Source organism: Tachyglossus aculeatus, unplaced genomic scaffold (assembly GCF_015852505.1).
Source record: "Tachyglossus aculeatus isolate mTacAcu1 unplaced genomic scaffold, mTacAcu1.pri scaffold_105_arrow_ctg1, whole genome shotgun sequence".
In the NCBI taxonomy this organism is placed as follows: Eukaryota; Metazoa; Chordata; class Mammalia; order Monotremata; family Tachyglossidae; genus Tachyglossus; species Tachyglossus aculeatus.
In genome coordinates, this window is record NW_024044844.1 from 1,113,578 (window position 1) to 1,134,169 (window position 20,592).

The following is a 20,592-nucleotide window of genomic DNA, read 5'->3' on the forward strand; positions in this document are numbered from 1 at the left end:
AGTAGTATTAATAGAGGTAATAGTAATGATAATAAAAGTAGATGTAAGGGAGGTAGTAGCATTAATAAATGTAATAGGAATAATACTAATAATAGTATTAGTAGGGTAGTAGCATTAGTAGACATAGTAATAATAGAGTGGTAGATGTAACAGAGGTAGTAGTAGTAGAAGCAGTAATAATAATGGCAATTTATATATTGCTTAGTAGGAACTGTACAATGTGTTTGTGAAAGAACAAAAGTGTCATAAGGCATATTTCCTGCTTACCAGGAGTTTATGCTCTGAGAGGTGGGACAGTTATAAACATATTTACAGAACTGTAGGCTACCTGGGTTGTCTGCCTCCTAGCAGGATTCCCACTCCTTCCTCTTCCTGGAATGATGAGTTTGTAACCACTAAGTAGTGGAAGGGATATAAATGAGGCAGGTAGAGAGCATCAGGGACATTCGTCTCTGTGTCCAGTGGCTTCCAGTTTTCCTATCTGGTCAGGAAGCAGGGTGACCTAGTGGAGAGAGCAGGAATCTGGCGATCAGAAGAATATGGGTTCTAATCCCAGCTCTGCCACTTGTTGGCTATGTGATTTTAGGGAAGTCACTTCACTCCTCTGTGCTTCAGTTACCTCATCTGTAAAATGAGGATTAAGATTGTGAGCCCCATGTGTGGCTTGGACTGTGTCCAACCTAATTAGCTTGTATATACCCCAGAGTTAGTATAGTGGCTGGCACAAAGTAAATGCTTAGCAAATAGTATTTTTAAAAAGGCCTTGAATAGACTATAATGGCAACTCCAGCCTGCTCATGTGATTCCTCTTCCACACCTTAAAAATCAACCCAAAGAGGGTCTAGTTGTATTTGTTAAGCATTTACTAAGTGTCAGGCACTGTACTAAATGTTGGAGTAAGTACATGCAAATTGGGTTGGACACAGTCCCTGTTCCATGTGGGGCTCACAGTCTTAATCCCCATTTTACAGATGAAGGAAGTGAGGCATAGAGAAATTAAATGACTCGCCCAAGTCCACATAGCAGATAGGTGGTAGAGCGGGATTAGTTCTGACTCCCAGACGTTTGCTATATCTACGTCATGCTGCTTCTTGGTGGACACACAAAGGTGAGGGCAGTAAAGGAATGTCAAGAATTCTTTAGCAAATCAGAAGCACGAAGGATCCCCCTTCTCCCCCGTCTCCCCCTTCTAGACTGAGCCCGATGTTGGGTAGGGACCATCTCTATATGCTACCAACTTGTACTTCCCAAGCGCTTAGTACAGTGCTCTGCACACAGTAAGCGCTCAATAAACGCGATTGAATGAATCAATGAATCAAAACTGCGAAGGCACATGGGAGCCAGAATGGTTCCCCTCGGTCTTCCTGTTCTCCACCATCCTTCTCATTCTCCACTGTTCTTTAGTACCCTCAGGTTGGAAAACAACGTCCTCCTAAAAACGGCCAATAGCATGGCGGTGATGGAATTCCTCCTCCTGAGATTCTCGGAGGTCTGAGAGCTGCAGCAGGTCCAAGCCATTCTTTTCCTCCTGGTATTCCTGACGTCCCTGATAGGGAATATCCTCATTGTCACCGTCAGCTCTCTTGACTGGCGCCTCCACACCGCATGTACTTCTTCTTCTGGTACTTGTCCATCCTCAACCTCTGCTACGTCTATGTCACCACCCCCAAATCCACTCTCAACTCCCTGACCAACAGCAGCTCCATCTTGTTTCTGGGCTGGGCTTTCCAAGTGTTCGCATTCATGCTGTGTTCCTGTGCAGTGACAACTTCTTCTCACAGTGATGTCCTTTGATCATTTCGTGGCCATCTACCACCCCCTGCACTATGAGGTTATCATGGACGATGGGGCCTGTATAAAAATGGAGGCCTCCTCGTAGCACTTTGGCACACAGAGCGCCATGACAAACACTGCCTCCATCTTCTCCACCCTCATCTGGTGGTCTAACGTCCTCCCTCGCTTCTTCTTTCATATGTCCCAGCTCATCAGAGTCATGGAACCCGATGGAAATCTTCAGGAATTTGTGGCCAAACTTCCTCCACCAGACTCACCTTCTGTTATTTCCTTTCCGTCATCTTCACGTACATGTGCATCTTCTGGGCGGTGCTGAAGATACCGGCTGCTGAGGGCAGGGCCAAAACCTTCTCCAACTGCCTGTCCTACATCGCCATCGTGACTTTATTCATAGCGAATAGCCCCTTTCCCCACCTCAAGCCCGTGACAGACTCCCCTTTGATCCTGGACCTGCTGATGTCCGTGTTCTACACCGTGGTACCTCCCCCCGAACCCTCTCATTTACAGTATGAGGAACTGGGACATGAAGGCCGCTCTGAGGAAAATGATAGCAGGGAAATGCCTCTAAAATGGCGGTGAAACCTCCTTCTCCATTAGGTCATGGACACTTCTATCCCGGGGGACTCTGGGTCCCCGCCCCTTGGTATGAGTCACATGAGAATCACTGGTGTCAATGAAGTCTCCCACAGAGAAAGATGGCTAACACAATTGTTGAACCCTCAGGATCAAGGACCACCATGCCTGAATGGATTATAACGCCAGCCTCTGCTCAGTGCACACTTGCCCTCTTTGTCCCTGCCAATCCTATTTCCTCTTGGGTACGGAGTACATTGAGTGCTTGGGTGGTCAAGGGTGAAGTACATTATAGAGGGCCAGCATGCGTTCTCTTACCCATCCATTTATGGCCAAGCGGCCAGAACTTTGTACCATTGCAATGCCTTTGGGTCATGATTGAACAACCTCAATAGCCACTGCTGGCTGCTATGTTAGCCAACTGTTTTAGCTGTGTGCCCCTTATGCACTTTCATCCTCTCTCCAGCTTCAAAGCACACAGGTAAAAATGCTTAAACTCCACAATTTCTCCTATTCCTAATCCACTTTAAAGCATGTCTCCACCTAAAGCAGTGTGGTTTAGTGGATAGAGCACGGGCGTGGGAGTCAGAAGCTCATGGGTTCTAATCCCGGCTCCACCACATGTCTGCTGTGTGACTTTGGGCAAGTCACTTCACTTCTCTGGGCCTCAGGTGTTTCATCTGTAAATTGGAGATTAAGAGTGTGAGCCCTACGTGGGACAGGGACTGTATCCAACCTTACTGACAAACTTGCATCTACCCCAATGCTTGGAACAGTGCTTGGCACAAAGTAAGTGCTTAACAAGTAAGCTCCTTGTGATCAGGGGTCATTTCTATCAACTCTGTTGTATTTTACTCTTCCAAGTGCTTAGTGCAGTTCTTTACTGCCAATAAGCCCTTAATAAATATCATCAATTGTTTAATTAATTGTATCTATCAACTTCTGTATTGTACTTTCCTGACTGCTCAATACAGTGCTCGGCATACAATAAACTCTCAATAAATGCCATCAGTTGATTGATTGATTTTGTCTCCCAACTCTGTTGTATTATACTTTTGCAACTGCTTATTACAGCCCCTACTACACATCAGACTATCAATCAATTAATGGTATTGATGGAGCATTTACTGTGTGCAGAGCACTGTACTGAGCTCTTGGAAGAGTACAAGATTTAAAACTTGGTACACACAATCCCTGCCCACCAGATGCTCAATACCGACTGGGTTGAGAAACAATGTTGCCTAGTGGAAAGAGCACAGGCCTGAGAGTTGGAGAACCTTGATTCTAATCCCGGCTCTGCCTATTGCTTGCTGTGTGACCTTGGGCAATTCAATGACTTCTCTGTGTCTCACTTACTTCATCTGTACAGTGGGGATTAAGACCGTGCCCCATGTGGGGCATGGGCTGTGTCAAACCTTGTGTTTACCTCAGCGCTTAGAACAGTGTCTGGCACATAGTAAGTGCTTAACAAATACCACTAAAAATCCCTGTTCCCCCTCTTACATAGACTGTAAGCCCCAAGTGGAACAGGGACTGTGTCCTCCCTGATTAACGTATACCTACCTGGATGCTTACAACAGTGATTTACACATAGTGAGCACTTAAAAATGCAATGACAATATAGTAGTAGCAATAATGATAATAATAATAATTGTGGTGTTTAAGTAAAATTTTGCATATGAGTTAACTGAGGCACAGAGAAGTTAAGTGACTTGCCTAAGGTCACGTAGCAGACACGTGGCATAGCCAGGATTACAACCCACATCCTTTGACTCCCAGGCCCTTGTTCTTTCTATTAGACCATGCTGCGACCATTGATGTAAATCCATCTACTCCACTGAAATTGCTCTTTTCAAGGTCCTGATTGACCAGACATTCTATCGGAATGACCGCAGGCTGTTCACAAGGTTCCACCTAACACGTTGAAAATCATCATCATCATCATCAATGCTATTTATTGCTAGCTTTGGGCAGAGCATTGGGCTAAGTGCATGAGAAAGTACAATAGAGTTGTTGGAAATATTACCAGCCCATGATCTTACAGTCTAGAGCAGGGAGAATGGGTATTAATTAATCAGTCAACGGAATATATTGAGTTCTTACTGTATGCAAAGCATTGTACTAAATGGTTGGAAGAGTAGATTACAGAGAGTTGTTAGACACGTTTCCTGCCCACAGTGAGTTTACATTCTCCGGGGGAAGATTAGACATTAAAATAAGTAAGTTAGAGATATATACATAAGGTCTATGGGGCTGAAAGTACCATGAATAAAGGATGCAAATCCAAGAGTGAGGATGAAAAGAGTGGAGTGGGAGAAGAGGAACTGATGGCAACTTAGTGACATGTGCTTCACAGTCTGGGATGACTATCTTCGGATGAGGTCATATTGAGTCACTGAGTGTGGTAGATAGTCGAACGATTGTATCATAGTGCAGGTGGCCCAGGATTGAGGAGACACAAAAGGTTTGGTGTAGGCAGCTTTGCAACAGGTCTCTAGTTAGGAAACTGAGGGTCCAAGACTTGGTTCTGCCCCATTGACCTGAAATCATGAGAAAATTAATCTATCAGTGGTATTTACTGAGCACTTACTGGGTGCAGAACACTGGACGAGGTGCTTGGGAAAGTACAATAGAACAGAGTTGGTAGACATGTTTCCTGCCCACAGTGAGCTTACACTCTTCCCCATCTTCAACTCCCTCCTAAATAGACCAGTGACATTTATTGAACACTTACTGTGCATAGGCCACAGAGTTCATAAACATGTTTTCTGTCCCCAGCGAGCTTATAGTCTAGAGTCAGTCAATCAATCATATTTATTGAGCATTTACTGTGTACAGAGCACTGTAGGAAGCGCTTGGGACAGTACATTAAGACAATAAACATACACATTCCCTGCCCACAACAAGATTACAATCTAGAGGGGCAGACAGACAGTAATACAAATAAATAAATTGCACATAGGTACATAAGTGCCATGGGGCTGGGAGAAGGGAGAAGTGAATAAAGGGAGCTAGTCAGGGTGATGCAGAAGGGAGTGGGAGAAGAGGAAAGGAGGGCTTAGTCAGAGAAGACCTCTTGGAGGAACCATGCCTTTAATAAGGATTTGAAGTTGGGGAGAGGTGGGGAGAGAGGTGTCTGATATGAGGACGGAGGGCATTCCAGGACAGAGGCCGGAAGTGGGCGAGGGGTTGGGGACAAGATAGACAAGACTGAGGTACAATGCGAAGGTTAGCATTAGAGAAACAAAGTGTGCGGGCTGCATTGTAGTACGAGAGTAGCGAGGTGAGGTAGGAAGGGACAAAGTGATGAGTGCTTTAAAGCTAATAGTAAGGAGTTTCTGTTGATGAGGAGGTGGATGGGCAGCCATTGGAGTTTCTTGAAGAGTGAGGAAACATGGCCTGAACATTTCTGTAGAAAAATGATGCAGGCAGCAAGTGAAGTTTGGACTGGAGTGGGGAGAGACAGGAGACATAGACATTGATATAAATAAATAATTCATACTATATCATTATATATATGTACATATGCGCTGTGAAGCTGAAGGGGGGCGAATAACAGATGTCCAAAAGTCAATGACTTTAGTTCATAGACAAAGCAGAAGGGAGGGGGAGTCGAGGAAAAGGTAGTTTAATCGGGGAAGGCCTCTTGGAAGAGATGTGAGCTAAATAATGCTTTGAGGGTGGGGAGAGTTGTAATCTGGTGTATATGGGTGTGTGACCGAGGGGCGAGGAGTTCCAGGCCAGAGGCAGGACATGGGCGAGAGGTTGGCCACAAGATACGTGAGATAGTGGTTCATTGAGTCGGATGGAATTACAGGAGCGAAGTGTGTAGGCTGGGCTTTTAGTAAGAAATCAATGGGGTGAAGGGAGGAGCGAATGAGATGACTGAGGGCTTTGAAGCCAGCGGTAAGTATCTGTTTACTGTGCTGGTGGATGCGCAGCCAATGGACGTTCTTAAGGACTGATAAAACATGGACTGAACGTTTTTGTAGAAAAATAAAGTTAAGTTTGGACTGAAGTGTGGAGAGACAGAGAGGAATGACTGCGCCAAGATCTCATTTGGGATTGCCTAGGCCTTTCTACGGGGTCGGGCAGTGAACCATCCCACTGGAGGTGGGAAAATGGTGCAGAGACGACGAAGGGAACAATTGGGCTCTGGGGACCACTGTTCCCTTCCCTCCACCATGGCCTGAAGGTATTTTTATTCAGGAGCCTGCACTGGCAGCAACCTCAGCTCTGGAGGTGTTCTATGGCTTGTGGGTCCCCCGGGAAACAAGAGAAATGGGGAGAGGTTCTGTGCGATCAGGAGAAAATCTCCCATCCTCCCAGCGGGCAGAAAGAGTCAGGCCGTGAAGAGGTCAGCTGCCCCAGACTCTTCCAGGTGAGTGTGGAAGTGGATGGAAGTGCTGTGAGCTCTCCAGAATGGTGTGGTGATATAATAATAATAATAATAATAATAATAATAATAATAATAATAATAATTGGCATTTGTTAAATGCTTACTATGTGCAAAGCACTGTTCTAAGCACTGGGGAGGATACAGGGTGATCAGGTTGTCCCACGTGGGGCTTACAGACAGTCTTAATCCCCATTTTACAGATGAGGTAACCGAGGCCCAGAGAAGTTAAGTGAGTTGCCCAAGATCACACAGCTGACATGTGGCAGAGTTGGGATTTGAACCCATGACCTCTGACTCCAAAGCCTGTGCTCTTTCCACTGAGCCACGCTGATAATAATAATAATTATTATTATTATAACAATAATTGTGGTATTGTTAGACTCTTACTAGGTGCCTGGCACCATTCTAAGTGCTATGTTGGAGTCCAACAAATAGGGTTGCACACAATCCCTGTCCCATGTGGGGCTCAGAGTCTTAGTCCCCATTTTACAGATAAGGGAATTGAGGCACAGAGAAGTAAAGTGACTAGCCCAAGGTCACCCAGCAGACAAGTGACAGAGCCAGGATTAGAGTCCAGGTACGTTAAACTCCCAAGCCTGTGCTTCATCCACTAGGCCATGCTGCTTCTATCGGAACATTCCCAGATTGAGTCTCAGCTCTGCACTCTGCTCCCACCCTATATCCTCACCACTGGCAGGAAGGCTCCAACCACCCATTTACGAAACAGAAAATCCCCAAAGTCCAGAGAGTGTGGGATGGCATAATTATTACTGTTATTAATAATAATAATAATAATAATATCATTTGTTAAGCGCTTACTCTGTGCAAAGCACTGTTCTAAGCGCTGGTGGGGGATACAAGGTGATCAGATTGTCCCACATGGGGCTCAGAGTCTGCATCCCCATTTTAGAGATGAGGGAACTGAGGCATAGAGAAGTGAAATGACCTGCCCGAAGTCACACAGCTGACAAGTGGCAGAGCCGGGATTAGAACTCACAACCTCTGATTTCCAAGCCTGACTGTTTCCACTAAGCCATGCTGCTTCTCCCGGAAAGAGACTGCAAAGAGACTGGGCCTGGGAGTCAGAGGACCTGGGCTCTAACTCTGACTCTGCCACTTTTCTGCTGTTTGGCCTTGGGAAATCACCCTTGGGAAATCACTTCACTTCTCTATGCCTCAGTTTCTTCATCTGTAAAATGGAGGATTCAATCCTCCTCCATCTTACAAGACTGTGAGCTCCATGTAGACAGGGACTAAGTCCAACCTGATAGTCTTTTATCTACCTTAGTGCTTAGAAACATCAATCACTCATTGTAATATTATTTGAACACTTACTATGTGCAGAACACTGTACTAAGCGCTTGGGAGAGTATAATACAACAGAATTACCAAAAATGGTCCCTGCTCATAATGGGTTTACAGTCTAGAGATGAGCTTACAGTCTAATACTAAGTGACTAATGTTACAATTATTATAATTATTATGATCATTCTTTCAGGTTGCATACACTCTGAGCTCCTGAGAACTCAGGGGTGGGGAAGGTCAGTCCACTCTTCCTTTTTTATGGTACCTGTTAAGCACTTACCATGTACCAGGCACTGTCCTAAGTGCTGAGGGTGATGCAAGATAATCAGATTGGACACAGTCCATGTCTCACATGGGGCTCACAGTCTTAATCCCCATTTTATAGATGAGGTAATTAAAGCATAGAGAAGTTAGATGACTTGTCCAAGGTCATGTAGCAGACAATTGGTGGAGCCAGGATCAGAACCCAGGTCCTTCTAGGGAAAAAGGAATAAGCTGGGGTTGTTGAGCTCAGAGAAGAGAAGGCTGAGAGGACCAAGGAGTCCGGGAGAGTCTAGGAGATAAGGAATGGGGATTAGCAGGAGCTGAGGGGAGGGAAGATGGAAAAATCCTTGAGCTATGAGGATGAAGGAATAATAAAGACATATATTAAGTCCTTTTTTATTTGCTAAGCACTTAGGCAGTTTACAAAATAATCGTATTGGACACAGTCCCAGTCCCACATGGGGTTTGCGGTCTGAGATTTCTCCCTATTTTATGGATGAGCAAACTGAGGCCCAGAGAGGGTAAGTGACTTTCACAAGGTCCCAAAGGTCACCAAACACACAGAGAGCAGAGCAGGAACTAGAACCCTGGCCATGGGGTTTCCAGTCCTGGGCTCTTTCCTTTGGGCACTACCATCCTTCCCGTCTCACAAGCCCGCAACCTTGGTGTCATCCTCGACTCCGCTCTCTCATTCACCCCTCACATCCAAGCCGTCACCAAAACCTGCCAGTCTCAGCTCCGCAACATTGCCAAGATCCGCCCTTTCCTCTCCATCCAAACTGCTACCCTGCTCATTCAAGCTCTCATCCTATCCCGTCTGGACTACTGCACCAGCCTTTTCTCTGATCTCCCATCCTCGTGTCTCTCTCCACTTCAATCCATACTTCATGCTGCTGCCCGGATTATCTTTGTCCAGAAACGCTCTGGGCATATTACTCCCCTCCTCAAAAATCTCCAGTGGCCACCAATCAATCTGCGCATCAGGCAGAAACTCCTCACCCTGGGCTTCAAGGCTCTCCATCACCTCGCCCCCTCCTACCTCACCTCCCTTCTCTCCTTCTACTGCCCAGCCCGCAACCTCCGCTCCTCCACCGCTAATCTTCTCACTGTACCTCGTTCTCGCCTCTCCCGCCGTCGACCCCCGGCCCACGTCATCCCCCGGGCCTGGAATGTCCTCCCTCTGCCCCTCCGCCAAGCTAGCTCTCTTCCTCCCTTCAAGGCTCTGCTGAGAGCTCACCTCCTCCAGGAGGCCTTCCCAGACTGAGCCCCTTCCTTCCTCTCCCCCTCGTCCCCCTCTCCATCCCCCCATCTTACCTCCTTCCCTTCCCCACAGCACCTGTATATATGTATATATGGTTGTACATATTTATTACTCTATTTATTTATTTATTTATTTATCTTACTTGTACATTTCTATCCTATTTATTTTATTTTGTTGGTATATTTGGTTCTGTCCTCTGTCTCCCCCTTTTAGACTGTGAGCCCACTGTTGGGTAGGGACTGTCTCTATGTGTTGCCAATTTGTACTTCCCAAGCGCTTAGTACAGTGCTCTGCACATAGTAAGCGCTCAATAAATGCGATTGATTGATTGATTGATTGATTGGGCATGCATGAGGGGTGGTTTTACAACTGGATCAGGCATCTGAAGGGGATTTATATCCTAGGGCTGAGGAACTAAAAGTCAGAAACGGGAGGAGGGAGGCGGAGGCGTTCTGCTGCATTTCTTGGGAATGCATGTTATTTGATGTGAATGAATTCATAGCAAGGACACAGTAAAATACTTGAGACATTTCTCCCTCATATTTTCTATGGAGTTTTTAAGTGCTATGTGCCAGCAACTGTACTAAGTGCTGAGGAAGATACAAGCTACTCGGATTGGACACAGTCCATGTCCCACATTCATTCATTCAATCATATTTATTGAGCTCTTAATGTGTGCAAAGCACTGTGTACTAAGCGCTTGCGAGAGTACAATATAACAACAGAGACACATTCCTTGTCCACAAAGAGCTTGGGGCTTGCAGTCTTAATCTCCATTTTACAGATGAGGTAACTGAGGCTCAGAGAAGTGAAATGACTTGACGGGCATCACACAGCAGATGCATTGTGGAGCCGGGATTAGAAGTCAGGTCCTTCTGATCCATTAGATCTCCTGTCCATGACCATCTCCTTTCCCTCGTATCTCCCCGGAAACTCATTATATTTTACTGGAAATGGCCAATCGCACGGCGGTGATGGAATTCCTCCTGCTGGGGTTCTCGGAGTTCCGGGAGGTGCAGCTGGTCCAGGCCGCGCTGTTCCTCCTGGTCTACCTGGCGGCCCTAATGGGGAATCTCCTCATCGTCACCATCACCGCCCTCGACTGGCGCCTCCACTCCCCTATGTACTTCTTCCTCAGGAACCTGTCCGTCCTCGACCTGTGCTACATCTCCATCCCGTCCCTAAGTCCATCTTAGAAGTCCATCTGAGAAGTCCATCTGAGAAGCAGCGTGGCTCAGTGGAAATAGCACGGGCTTTGGAGTCAGAGGTCAGGGGTTCAAATCCCGGCTCTGCCACTTGTCAGCTGTGTGACGTTGGGCAAGTCGCTTAACTTCTCTGGGCCTCAGTTACCTCATCTGTAAAATGGGGATTAAGACTGTGAGCCCCACGTGGGACAACCTCATCACCTTGTAACCTTCCCAGCGCTTAGAACAGTCCTTTGCACATAGTAAGCGCTTAATAAATGCCATTATTATTATTATTATTATTATTGTTATTATTATCATCTTCAACTCCCTGACCAACTGCAACTCCATCTCCTTCTTGGGCTGTGTCTTCCAAGTGTTTTTCTTACTGCTCTTTGCTTGTGCTGATGTGTACGTCCTCACAGCGATGTCCTATGACTGCTACATCGCCATTGGAGACAGCGTGGCTCAGCGGAAAGAGCCCAGGCTTTGGAGTCAGACGTCATGGATTCAAATCACGGCTCCGCCACTTGTCAGCTGTGCGACTTTGGGCAAGTCACTTCACTTCTCTGTGCCTCAATTACCTCAACTGTAAAATGGGGATTAAGACTGTGAGCCCCCTGTGGGGTACCCTGATTACCTTGTAACCTCCCCAGTGCTTAGAACAGTACCATGCACATAGTAAGCGCTTAATAAATGCTATTATTATTATTATTATTATTATTATTATCTGCCTCCCCCGTGCTATGACATCATCAGGAACCGAGCGGCTTGTGAGAAGATGGCGGCCGCCTCCTGGCTCAGCGGGGCCCTGTCTGCCATCCTGCATACTTCCGCCACCTTCTCGGTTCCCTTGGGAGGGCCCAGTGTGATCCACCAACTCTTCTGTGAGATTCCCCAGATCATAAGACTCTCCGATTCCAGTGGGAAGATTTGGGAGCTCATAGCAACCGCCTTTTCTGCAAATCTGGCTTTAATCTGTTTTGTCTCTATTGTCGTCTCCTATGTACGATTCTTCGCGGCCGTGCTGAAGATGCCATCTGAAGAGAGTCGATCCAAAGCCTTCTCCACCCGCCTGCCACACCTCCTCGTCGTCAGTTTGTTTGTCTCTACCGGTGACGCTGCCTATCTCAAGCCCGTGTCTGACTCCCCCTCAGCGCTGGATCTGCTGGTGTCCATTTTCTACAGCGTGCTTCCCCCCGCCCTGAACCCTCTCATCTACAGCCTGAGGAACCGGGACGTGAAAGCCGCCATGTTGAGGATGTTGGGGGGAAAACAGGTCTGCTTGACAATTTGTCCTTTGGCTATTCTGTAGAGATTCCTGGTAGGTTGAAATCAAAGTATTTTTCTGTTCTCCATTCCTTGCCCTCTTCACAGACATAGTCAGGGCTGATCAAGTCTTCTAAAATAACATAGTCATTGAAAGGTTGGTCAAACTTTCAAGGGAAAAAAGTCCTTAGACAGTGAACCTCATGTAGGACCGGTATTATACCTGATCTCATTCTACCTTATTGACTATATCGTGTCTGCTTTGATCTCTTCTATCTCACAACCAACCCCTCAACCCTGTATTCCCTTTGGTCTCAAAATCCCTTCCACTTAATATCTGGAAGATTTTCACTCTCCCCACTTTAAAAGCCTTGTTAAAATCACATCTCCTCAAAGGGTCCTTCCCCAACTAAGCCCTCATTTCCCCTACTACCTCTCCCTTCTCTGTAACCCACACACTTAGATTTGTACCCTTTAATCGCCCCACCCTCGGCCATTCAGCTCTTATATACATATCTGTAATTTAATTCTAATGTCTGTCTCCCCTTCTCAGATGTGAGCTCGTTATGGGCAGGGAATGCATCCGCTAATTCTGTTGTATTGTCCTCTCCCAAGCTCTTAGTACAGTGCTCTACAAATAGTAAGTGCTCAATGAATACCATTGATTGACTGATTAATGTCTTTTTTCCCCTGTAGGCTGGAAGCTCCTTGAGGACAGGGAACAAGTCTACCAACTCTGTTGTATTGTACTCTTGTAAGCGCTTAGTACAGTGCTCGGTACACAGTATGCGCTCAATCAATGCAATTGATTAATTCACTGAATGAGTGATGGACAGTGAAGCAAGATAAGGAAGCTAGGCTAGGTTGGGAAACTGTAATAGTTTGTGTGGACGAGTGGAGATAGGCTAAGGTAGAAACAAAGAGCTAACATAGGCATACTGAAGCATCGTTCTGAGAGTGAGGGCAAATGCAGTAGAGAAAATAGGACAACGGTCACTCACAGTTCCACCATAAAGAGGTGATTTTGACTGGACACATAACGTGGCCCAACAAACAAACCGTAAAAGCAAAGACTGTAACCCATAGCTCTATGTTCAAAAGGTGACTTCACCTCGATCTGTAACATATAACATACAAACCATGAAAAGGAAGACTTGCCCATAGATCTATACTTAAGAGATGATTCTGACTGGACACAGAACATAGCTTATATTGTACTCTCCCAAGCTCTTAGTACAGTGCTCTGCACATGGTAAGTGCTCAAAAAATACAATTGATTGATTTATCAACATAAAAACTACTAGAGGGATGGCCATTGCCTAAAATGCAGCATGGCCTAGTGAATAGAGAATGGGCCTAGGAGTCAGGAGGATTGGGTTCTAATCCCAGCTCTGCCTCTTGTCTGCTGTATGATCTTGGGCAAGCCACTTGACTTCTCTGTGCCTCAGTTACCTCAGTTACCTTAAAAGACTGTGAGCCTCATCTGGGACATAGACTGCGTCTAATGTGCTTGTTTATTGTTAAATGGTATGCACCTTAGCACTTAGTATAGTGCTTTGTATGCAGTAAACGCTCAGTAAATAAAACTGAATGAATGAATAACCTGATCACCTTGGATCTACACCAGGGCTCATAACAGTGCCTGGTTCATAGTAAGCACGTAATAATTACCATTAAAACAAAAAAAGGTGACTTCGACTGGACGCAGAACATGATCAGCTAGAGCTTGGCGATTGCTCTGTAATCACCTCCCTGAGCTAACACACAAATCAGTAATATTTCTTCAACTTCTCCAAGAGGCCTTTCTTGATTAAGCTCTCTTTTCATTCATTCAGGAGTGATTATTGAGCACTTACTCTGTGCAGAGCACTGGACTAAAGGCTTGTGAAAGTACAATACAACAATTAAATAGACACATTCACATTTCCTGCCCACAATGAGCTTACAGTCTGGAAGACTTTCCCCTGAATTGCTCTCCCTTCTGTGTCATCTATGAACCTGGATGTGTATGTACTATTTGGACGCTTGATATTCACCTCACCCTCAGTCCTAAAGCACTTACACTTTACATCCGTAAATCATTTCTTTATGGTAATGTCTGCCACCCCTCCTCCAGACTGTAATCTAGTTTTAGGCAGGGAATGTGTTTGCGAATTCTGTTGTGTAGTACTCTCCCAAGTGCTTAGTACAGCACTCTGCACATAGTAAGTGCTCAATAAATAGCTATTAATTGAATGATTAAAACTTACTGTGGCATAAAATATGTCTATAACTCTTGTACTCCTCCAAGCTCTTAGTACAGAGCTATGCACACAGTAAGTGCTCAATAAATGCCACCGATTGATACTTCCCCAGCTAGTGGTGGTAGTAGTAATCATCATCATCATCAGTCGTATTTATTGAGCGCTTACTATGTGCAGAGCACTGTACTAAGCGCTTGGGAAGTACAAATTGGCAACATATAGAGACAGTCCCTACCCAACAGTGGGCTCACAGTCTAAAAGGGGGAGACAGAGAACAAAACCAAACATACTAACAAAATAAAATAAATAGAATAGATATGTACAAATAAAATAAATAAATATATAGAGTAATGAATATGTACAAACATATATACATATATACAGGTGCTGTGGGGAAGGGAAGGGGGTAAGATGGAGGGATGGAGAGAGGGACGAGGGGGAGAGGAAGGAAGGGGCTCAGTCTGGGAAGGCCTCCTGGAGGAGGTGAGCTCTCAGCAGGGCCTTGAAGGGAGGAAGAGAGCTAGCTTGGCGGAGGGGCAGAGGGAGGGCATTCCAGGCCCGGGGGATGACGTGGGCCGGGGGTCGATGGCGGGACGGGCGAGAGCAAGGTACGGTGAGGAGATTAGCGGCAGAGGAGTGGAGGGTGCGGGCTGGGCTGTAGAAGGAGATAAGGGAGGTGAGGTAGGAGGGGGTGAGGTGATGGAGAACCTTGAAGCCCAAGGTGAGGAGTTTCTGCCTGATGCGCAGATTGATTGGTAGCCACTGGAGATTTTTGAGGAGGGGAGTAATATGCCCAGAGCGTTTCTGGACAAAGATAATCCGGGCAGCAGCATGAAGTATGGATTGAAGTGGAGAGAGACACGAGGATAGGAGATCAGAGAGAAGGCTGATGCAGTAGTCCAGACGGGATAGGATGAGAGCTTGAATGAGCAGGGTAGCGGTATGGATGGAAAGGAAAGGGCGGATCTTGGCAATGTTGTGGAGTTGAGACTGGCAGGTTTTGGTGACGGCTTGGATGTGAGGGGTGAATGGGAGAGCGGAGTCGAGGATGACACCAAGGTTGCGGGCTTGTGAGACAGGAAGGATGGTAGTGCCGTCAACAGAGATGGGAAAGTGAGGGAGAGGGCAAGGTTTGGGAGGGAAGACAAGGAGTTCAGTCTTCGACATGTTGAGGTGGCGGGCAGACATCCAAATGGAGATGTCCTGAAGGCAGGAGGAGATGCGAGCCTGGAGAGAGGGGGAGAGAGCAGGGGCAGAGATGTAGATCTGGGTGTCATCAGCGTAGAGATGATAGTTGAAGCCGTGGGAGCGAATGAGGTCACCAAGGGAGTGCGTGTAGATCGAGAACAGAAGGGGGACCAAGCACTGAACCTTGGGGAACCCCCACAGTAAGAGGATGGGAGGGGGAGGAGGAGCCTGCAAAAGAGACTGAGAAAGAACGACCGGAGAGGTAAGAGGAGAACCAGGAGAGAACGGAGTCTGTGAAGCCAAGGTCAGATAGTGTGTTGAGAAGAAGGGGGTGATCCATACTGTCAAAGGCAGCTGAGAGGTCGAGGAGGATTAGGACAGAGTATGAGCCGTTGGATTTGGCAAGCAGGAGGTCATTGGTGACCTTTGAGAGGGCAGTTTCCGTGGAATGTAGGGGACGGAAGCCAGACTGGAGGGGGTCGAGGAGAGAGTTGTTGTTGAGGAATTCTAGGCAGCGAGTGTAGACAACTCGTTCAAGGAGTTTGGAAAGGAATGGTAGGAGGGATATGGGACGATAACTAGAAGGTGAGGTGGGGTCAAGAGAGGGTTTTTTTAGGATGGGAGAGACATGGGCATGTTTGAAGGCAGAGGGGAAGGAACCAGTGGAGAGTGAGCGGTTGAAGATGGAAGTTAAGGAGGGGAGAAGGGATGGAGCGAGAGATTTCATGAGATGAGAGGGAATGGGGTCAGAAGCACAGGTGGCCGGAGTAGCACTTGAGAGGAGGGAGGAGAGCTCCTCTGAGGATACTGCAGGGAAGGATGGGAGAGTAGCAGAGAGTGTTGAGAGCCAGGGGTATTGAGAAAGGGGGGAAGAGGCTTTGGGGAGGTCGGACCTGATGGATTTAATTTTGTTAATGAAGTAGGAGGCCAGATCGTTGAGGGTGAGGGAAGGAGGAAGGGGAGGAATCGGGGGCCTGAGAAGGGAGTTGAGTGTACGGAAGATCTGGCGGGGGTGATGGGCATGGGTATAAAGGTGATAGTGGTAATAGTAGCCATATTTATTGTATTGTACTATCTCAAGCACATAGTAGAGTTCCTTGCACACATCACCGTTCAATAAATACTATTGATTGATAGTAATAGAGGTAGTAATGGTGGTGGTAGTAGCAGTACTTGTTATATTGTTCTCATCTAATCACTTAGTACAGTGCTTTGCACAGTAATCGCTCAATAAATAGTATTGATTGAAGGATAATAATGGTGGTGGTGGTAGTGTTTGTTGCATTGCTCTGCCCTGTGTGCAGAGTACTGTAAATAGTAAACATCATCTTGGCCTGGGAGAGAGTGGAGCACAGAGGGAGAGGGGCGGGGGGGGGTTTCCCTTGCCACACTCATTTCTCTGCCTGCCCTGTTGTTGAGTACCTTGAACAATTCATTCACTATTTTACTTATTAACTTCATTTATTATCAGCTTTATTACTACTGTATCTTTCATGGGTCTGCTCATACCGTGTTACTGGCATTTAAAGAAGGCAGCTGCCGCGGTTCATCTTCGATCAAACTCAAATTTATGAGTTTGATGGAATGAATTCAATCAAATGAATTCACCCTTTTTTCCCGTTGCTTTTATTTCTGTTTCCAGAGGGGAAATCCTGTCTACGCCAGTCTACATGTTTTGTTTCATTGTCTGTCTCTCCCTTCTAGACTGTGAACCCATTGTTGGGAAGGGGCCTTCTCTATATGTTGCCAACTTGTACTTCCCAAGCTCTTAGTATAGTGTTCTGCACACAATAAGTGCTCAATAAATACGATTAAATTCATGAATGAATGAAAAGAATGAAAGGAGGGGCATGGTCCTTATTTTTCTGTTTGGTGATTAAATGAACATTCAAATATATAATCCAAAATATATAAACCATAAACCAGAATAAGAACAAGTGTGAACTCATTATTCTCATCCTTAGTGTTATTATTATTATCGCATGTGTTAAGCACTTATTATGTATCAAACACTTTATCAAGCACTGGGGTAGATATAAGTTAGGTTGGACACAGTCCCTTGTCCCACATGGGGCTCATGGTCTTCATTCCCATGTGGGAACTGAGGCACAGAGAAGTTAAATAACTTGCCCAAGGTCACACAGCAGACAAGTGGAGGAGCCAGGATTCAAACCCAGGTTCTTCTGACTTCCAGGCCCATGCTCTGTCCTCTAAGCCATGCTGCTTCTCATGTTTTGAAGCACGGGTAACAGACAGCACTTCTTTTCTTTATTCATTTTAAAAGTTTCGCTTTCTTGTAATGAAAACCCAACCACAGGAGATCAGTCAGTCTGTATTTATTTAACTCTTAATGTATGCAGAGCATTGTACTAGGCACCTGGGAGAGTAAAAATGCAACAGAGTTGGTAGACACATTCCCTGTCCACAGTGAATTTAGAGTCTTGAGGGGGAGACAGGCATTAAAATAAGTTACAGATGAGGAAATGGCAGGTTATAAGAATGTGTACATAAATGCTGAAGGAGGAGTGGACATCAATCACTGGCATTTATTGATCACTTACTGTGCACAGAACACTGTACTAAGCACTTGGGAGAATGCAATAAAACAGAACTGGTAATAATAATAATAATAATAATAATAATAATAATAATAATAATGGCATTTATTAAGTGCTTACTATGTGCAAAGCACTGTTCTAAGCTCTGGGGAATTTACAAGGTGATCAGGTTGTCCCATGTGGGGCTCACAGTCTTAATCCCCATTTTACAGAGGAGGTAACTGAGGCCCAGAGAAGTGAAGTGACTTGCCCAAAGTCACACAGCTGACAAGTGGCAGAGCCGGGATTTGAACCGATGACCTCTGACTTCAAAGCCCGGGCTCTTTCCTCTGAGCCACGCTGCTTCCCTACTTCCCAAGCACTTAGTACAGTGCTCTGCACACAGTAAGCACTCAATAAATATGACGGAATGAATGAATGAAGCACTGTTCTAAGCTCTGGGGGGTTACAAGGTGATCAGGTTGCCCCCCGCGGGGCTTACAGTCTTCATCCCGATTTTACAGAGGAGGTAACTGAGGCCCAGAGAAGTGAAGTGACTTGCCCAAAGTCACACAGCTGACAAGTGCGTCCACCAAGTACTCACATCAGAGCAGAAGGGCCTGCTTTCTGGGGGCCCCTGAAGTGCCCATAGATGGCTTCACAGGCCAGCCACTCACTTGGATCCCGGAGGAGTTGGGCCGCTATGGTCACACGACGCCTTTTGCCATTAGAAACGCCTCCGGTCGCACGGCCCCCAATCAACGTGTCCGCGACGTGGCTGAGGCTCAGCTCCACCATCCCCGATTCTACCTTCCTGCAGAAGAAGTCAGGGGAGCCAGTGCCGATGACCAGCTGCGCTGTGTACGTCAGGGTCTCCCGGACGGTGAGGTAGCCCAGAAAAGTGTCCTACTGCAGGGCATGAGAGATGCAATCCTGAAACTTGTCGGAGCGCGGCTGGTGGCCGTTCACACACACGTCTCCCACCAGTGTACCCTGCTGCCTCAGCCGCCCCGACAACGCGTCCGGCAGCGTGGTCTTCCCGGAACCTGAGATCCCCAGGACCCCCAGCATCTACCCACTCTCTAGGTACAGCGAGACACCTTTCAGGATCTGCCGGGTCCACTTCTGCCCTCTGATCCCGTCGGCCCACCAAGACCCGGCCCGCTTGTTGTCTCCAGGTTTTGTTTTGTTGTCTGTCTCCCCCTTCTAGACTGTGAGCCCGTTGTTCGGAAGGGACCGTCTCTATATGTTGCCGACCTGTACTTCCCAAGCGCTTAGTCCAGTGCTCTGGACTCTGTAGACACATTCCTTTCCCACAGGGTGCTTATAGCTTACAGGGAGAGACAAACATTAAAATAAATTACAGATATGGGCATAAGTGCTGAAGGGAGGGGTGAATATAGGGTACAAATCCAAATGCAAGAGTGACAGAGAACAGAGAGGGAGGGAGAGAGGGAGTAGGGGAAATGAGAGTTTAGACAGGGAAGGCCTTTTAGAGATGTGATTTGAGGGTAACTTTGAAGGCGGAGAGAGTGATCATCTGTCAGTTATAAAGGGGAAGGAAGTACTAGGCCAGAGGCAAGATGTAGGTGAAGAGTCAACCATGAGATGGTTTAGCATTTCATCATACTGCTTCTGGATTCCTAATTTTGGATTGGTGGGAGAGGCCTAAATCTCGGGAGTTCTAGGTGATTCATGAAGAGCAGTCTGCAAGACTACTTTTCTATGGTATTAATTAAGTGCTCACTAGGCACCAGGCACTCTACTGAATGCTGGTGTAGGTACAGCCTAATCAGGTTGTACACAATCTATTCCTCACGGGAGGCTCACAGTCTTAATCCCCATTTTGCAGTTGAGGTAACTGAGCCACAGGGAAGTGAAGGGCTTGTCAAAGGCCAAACAGCAGACAGGTGGCGGAGGAAGGATTAGAACCCAGATCCTTTGGACTCCCAGGACTGTAGAGGAAGTACCTGGGAGAAAGAGGAGTAGGTTGGGGGGAGGAGGAAGAGAAAATTAAGAGGAGAAATAACGTCGGGGAGAGGAGGAAAAGGAAGGTGGGGGTTTGAGGATGAAGGTGGGGGTTAGCAGAGGAAACTAGGTGATGGAGGAGGAAGTTGGGGTTTAGAGGAGTAAGCTGGAGGTTAGAGGAAGAAGCTGGGGGTTGCACGAGGAAGCTGGAGTATTGGAGGAGGAGGCTGGGGAGGGGAAAATTCAGGGTTAGAGGAGGAAACTAGGGGTTGGAGGAGGACGCTGGGGGTTAGAGGAGGAAGCTGAGCGTTGCAGGAGAAAACTGGGGGTTGGAGGAGGAGGTAGCAGCTGGGGGGACAGGAAAAAGGAAAAAAAGAACAAGCAGAGAAGAGCAGAGTAAATTAGAGACAATCCTTTCCTTCAATGAAATCAGTACCTGTTGCCAGTCAGACTCAGGAGTCACATATCACACTCTTCAATCTAAAGGAGGTCTAAACAAATATGAAACATTATTTTCTGATCATTCTTGGGAAGAATAGAATTTTCAGAGTGAAAGAGGGCACTTTATCTTAGGTGAGTAGATTTTTTTTCTGTGGTCTTTGTTAAG

The 20,592-nt window shown here is 46.5% G+C and overlaps 1 protein-coding gene across 1 annotated transcript; it reads left to right on the forward strand.

The window, feature by feature from the left end:
• Nucleotides 1-11,561: 11,561 nt before the first annotated feature.
• LOC119922501 (olfactory receptor 14A16-like) lies at nucleotides 11,562-18,909 on the forward strand. Its single transcript, XM_038742290.1, has 3 exons — nucleotides 11,562-11,981; nucleotides 17,798-17,804; nucleotides 18,749-18,909. Exons 1-3 carry the CDS (start codon nucleotides 11,562-11,564, stop codon nucleotides 18,907-18,909), a joined length of 588 nt encoding a protein of 195 aa, XP_038598218.1.
• The last annotated feature ends 1,683 nt before the right edge of the window (nucleotides 18,910-20,592 follow it).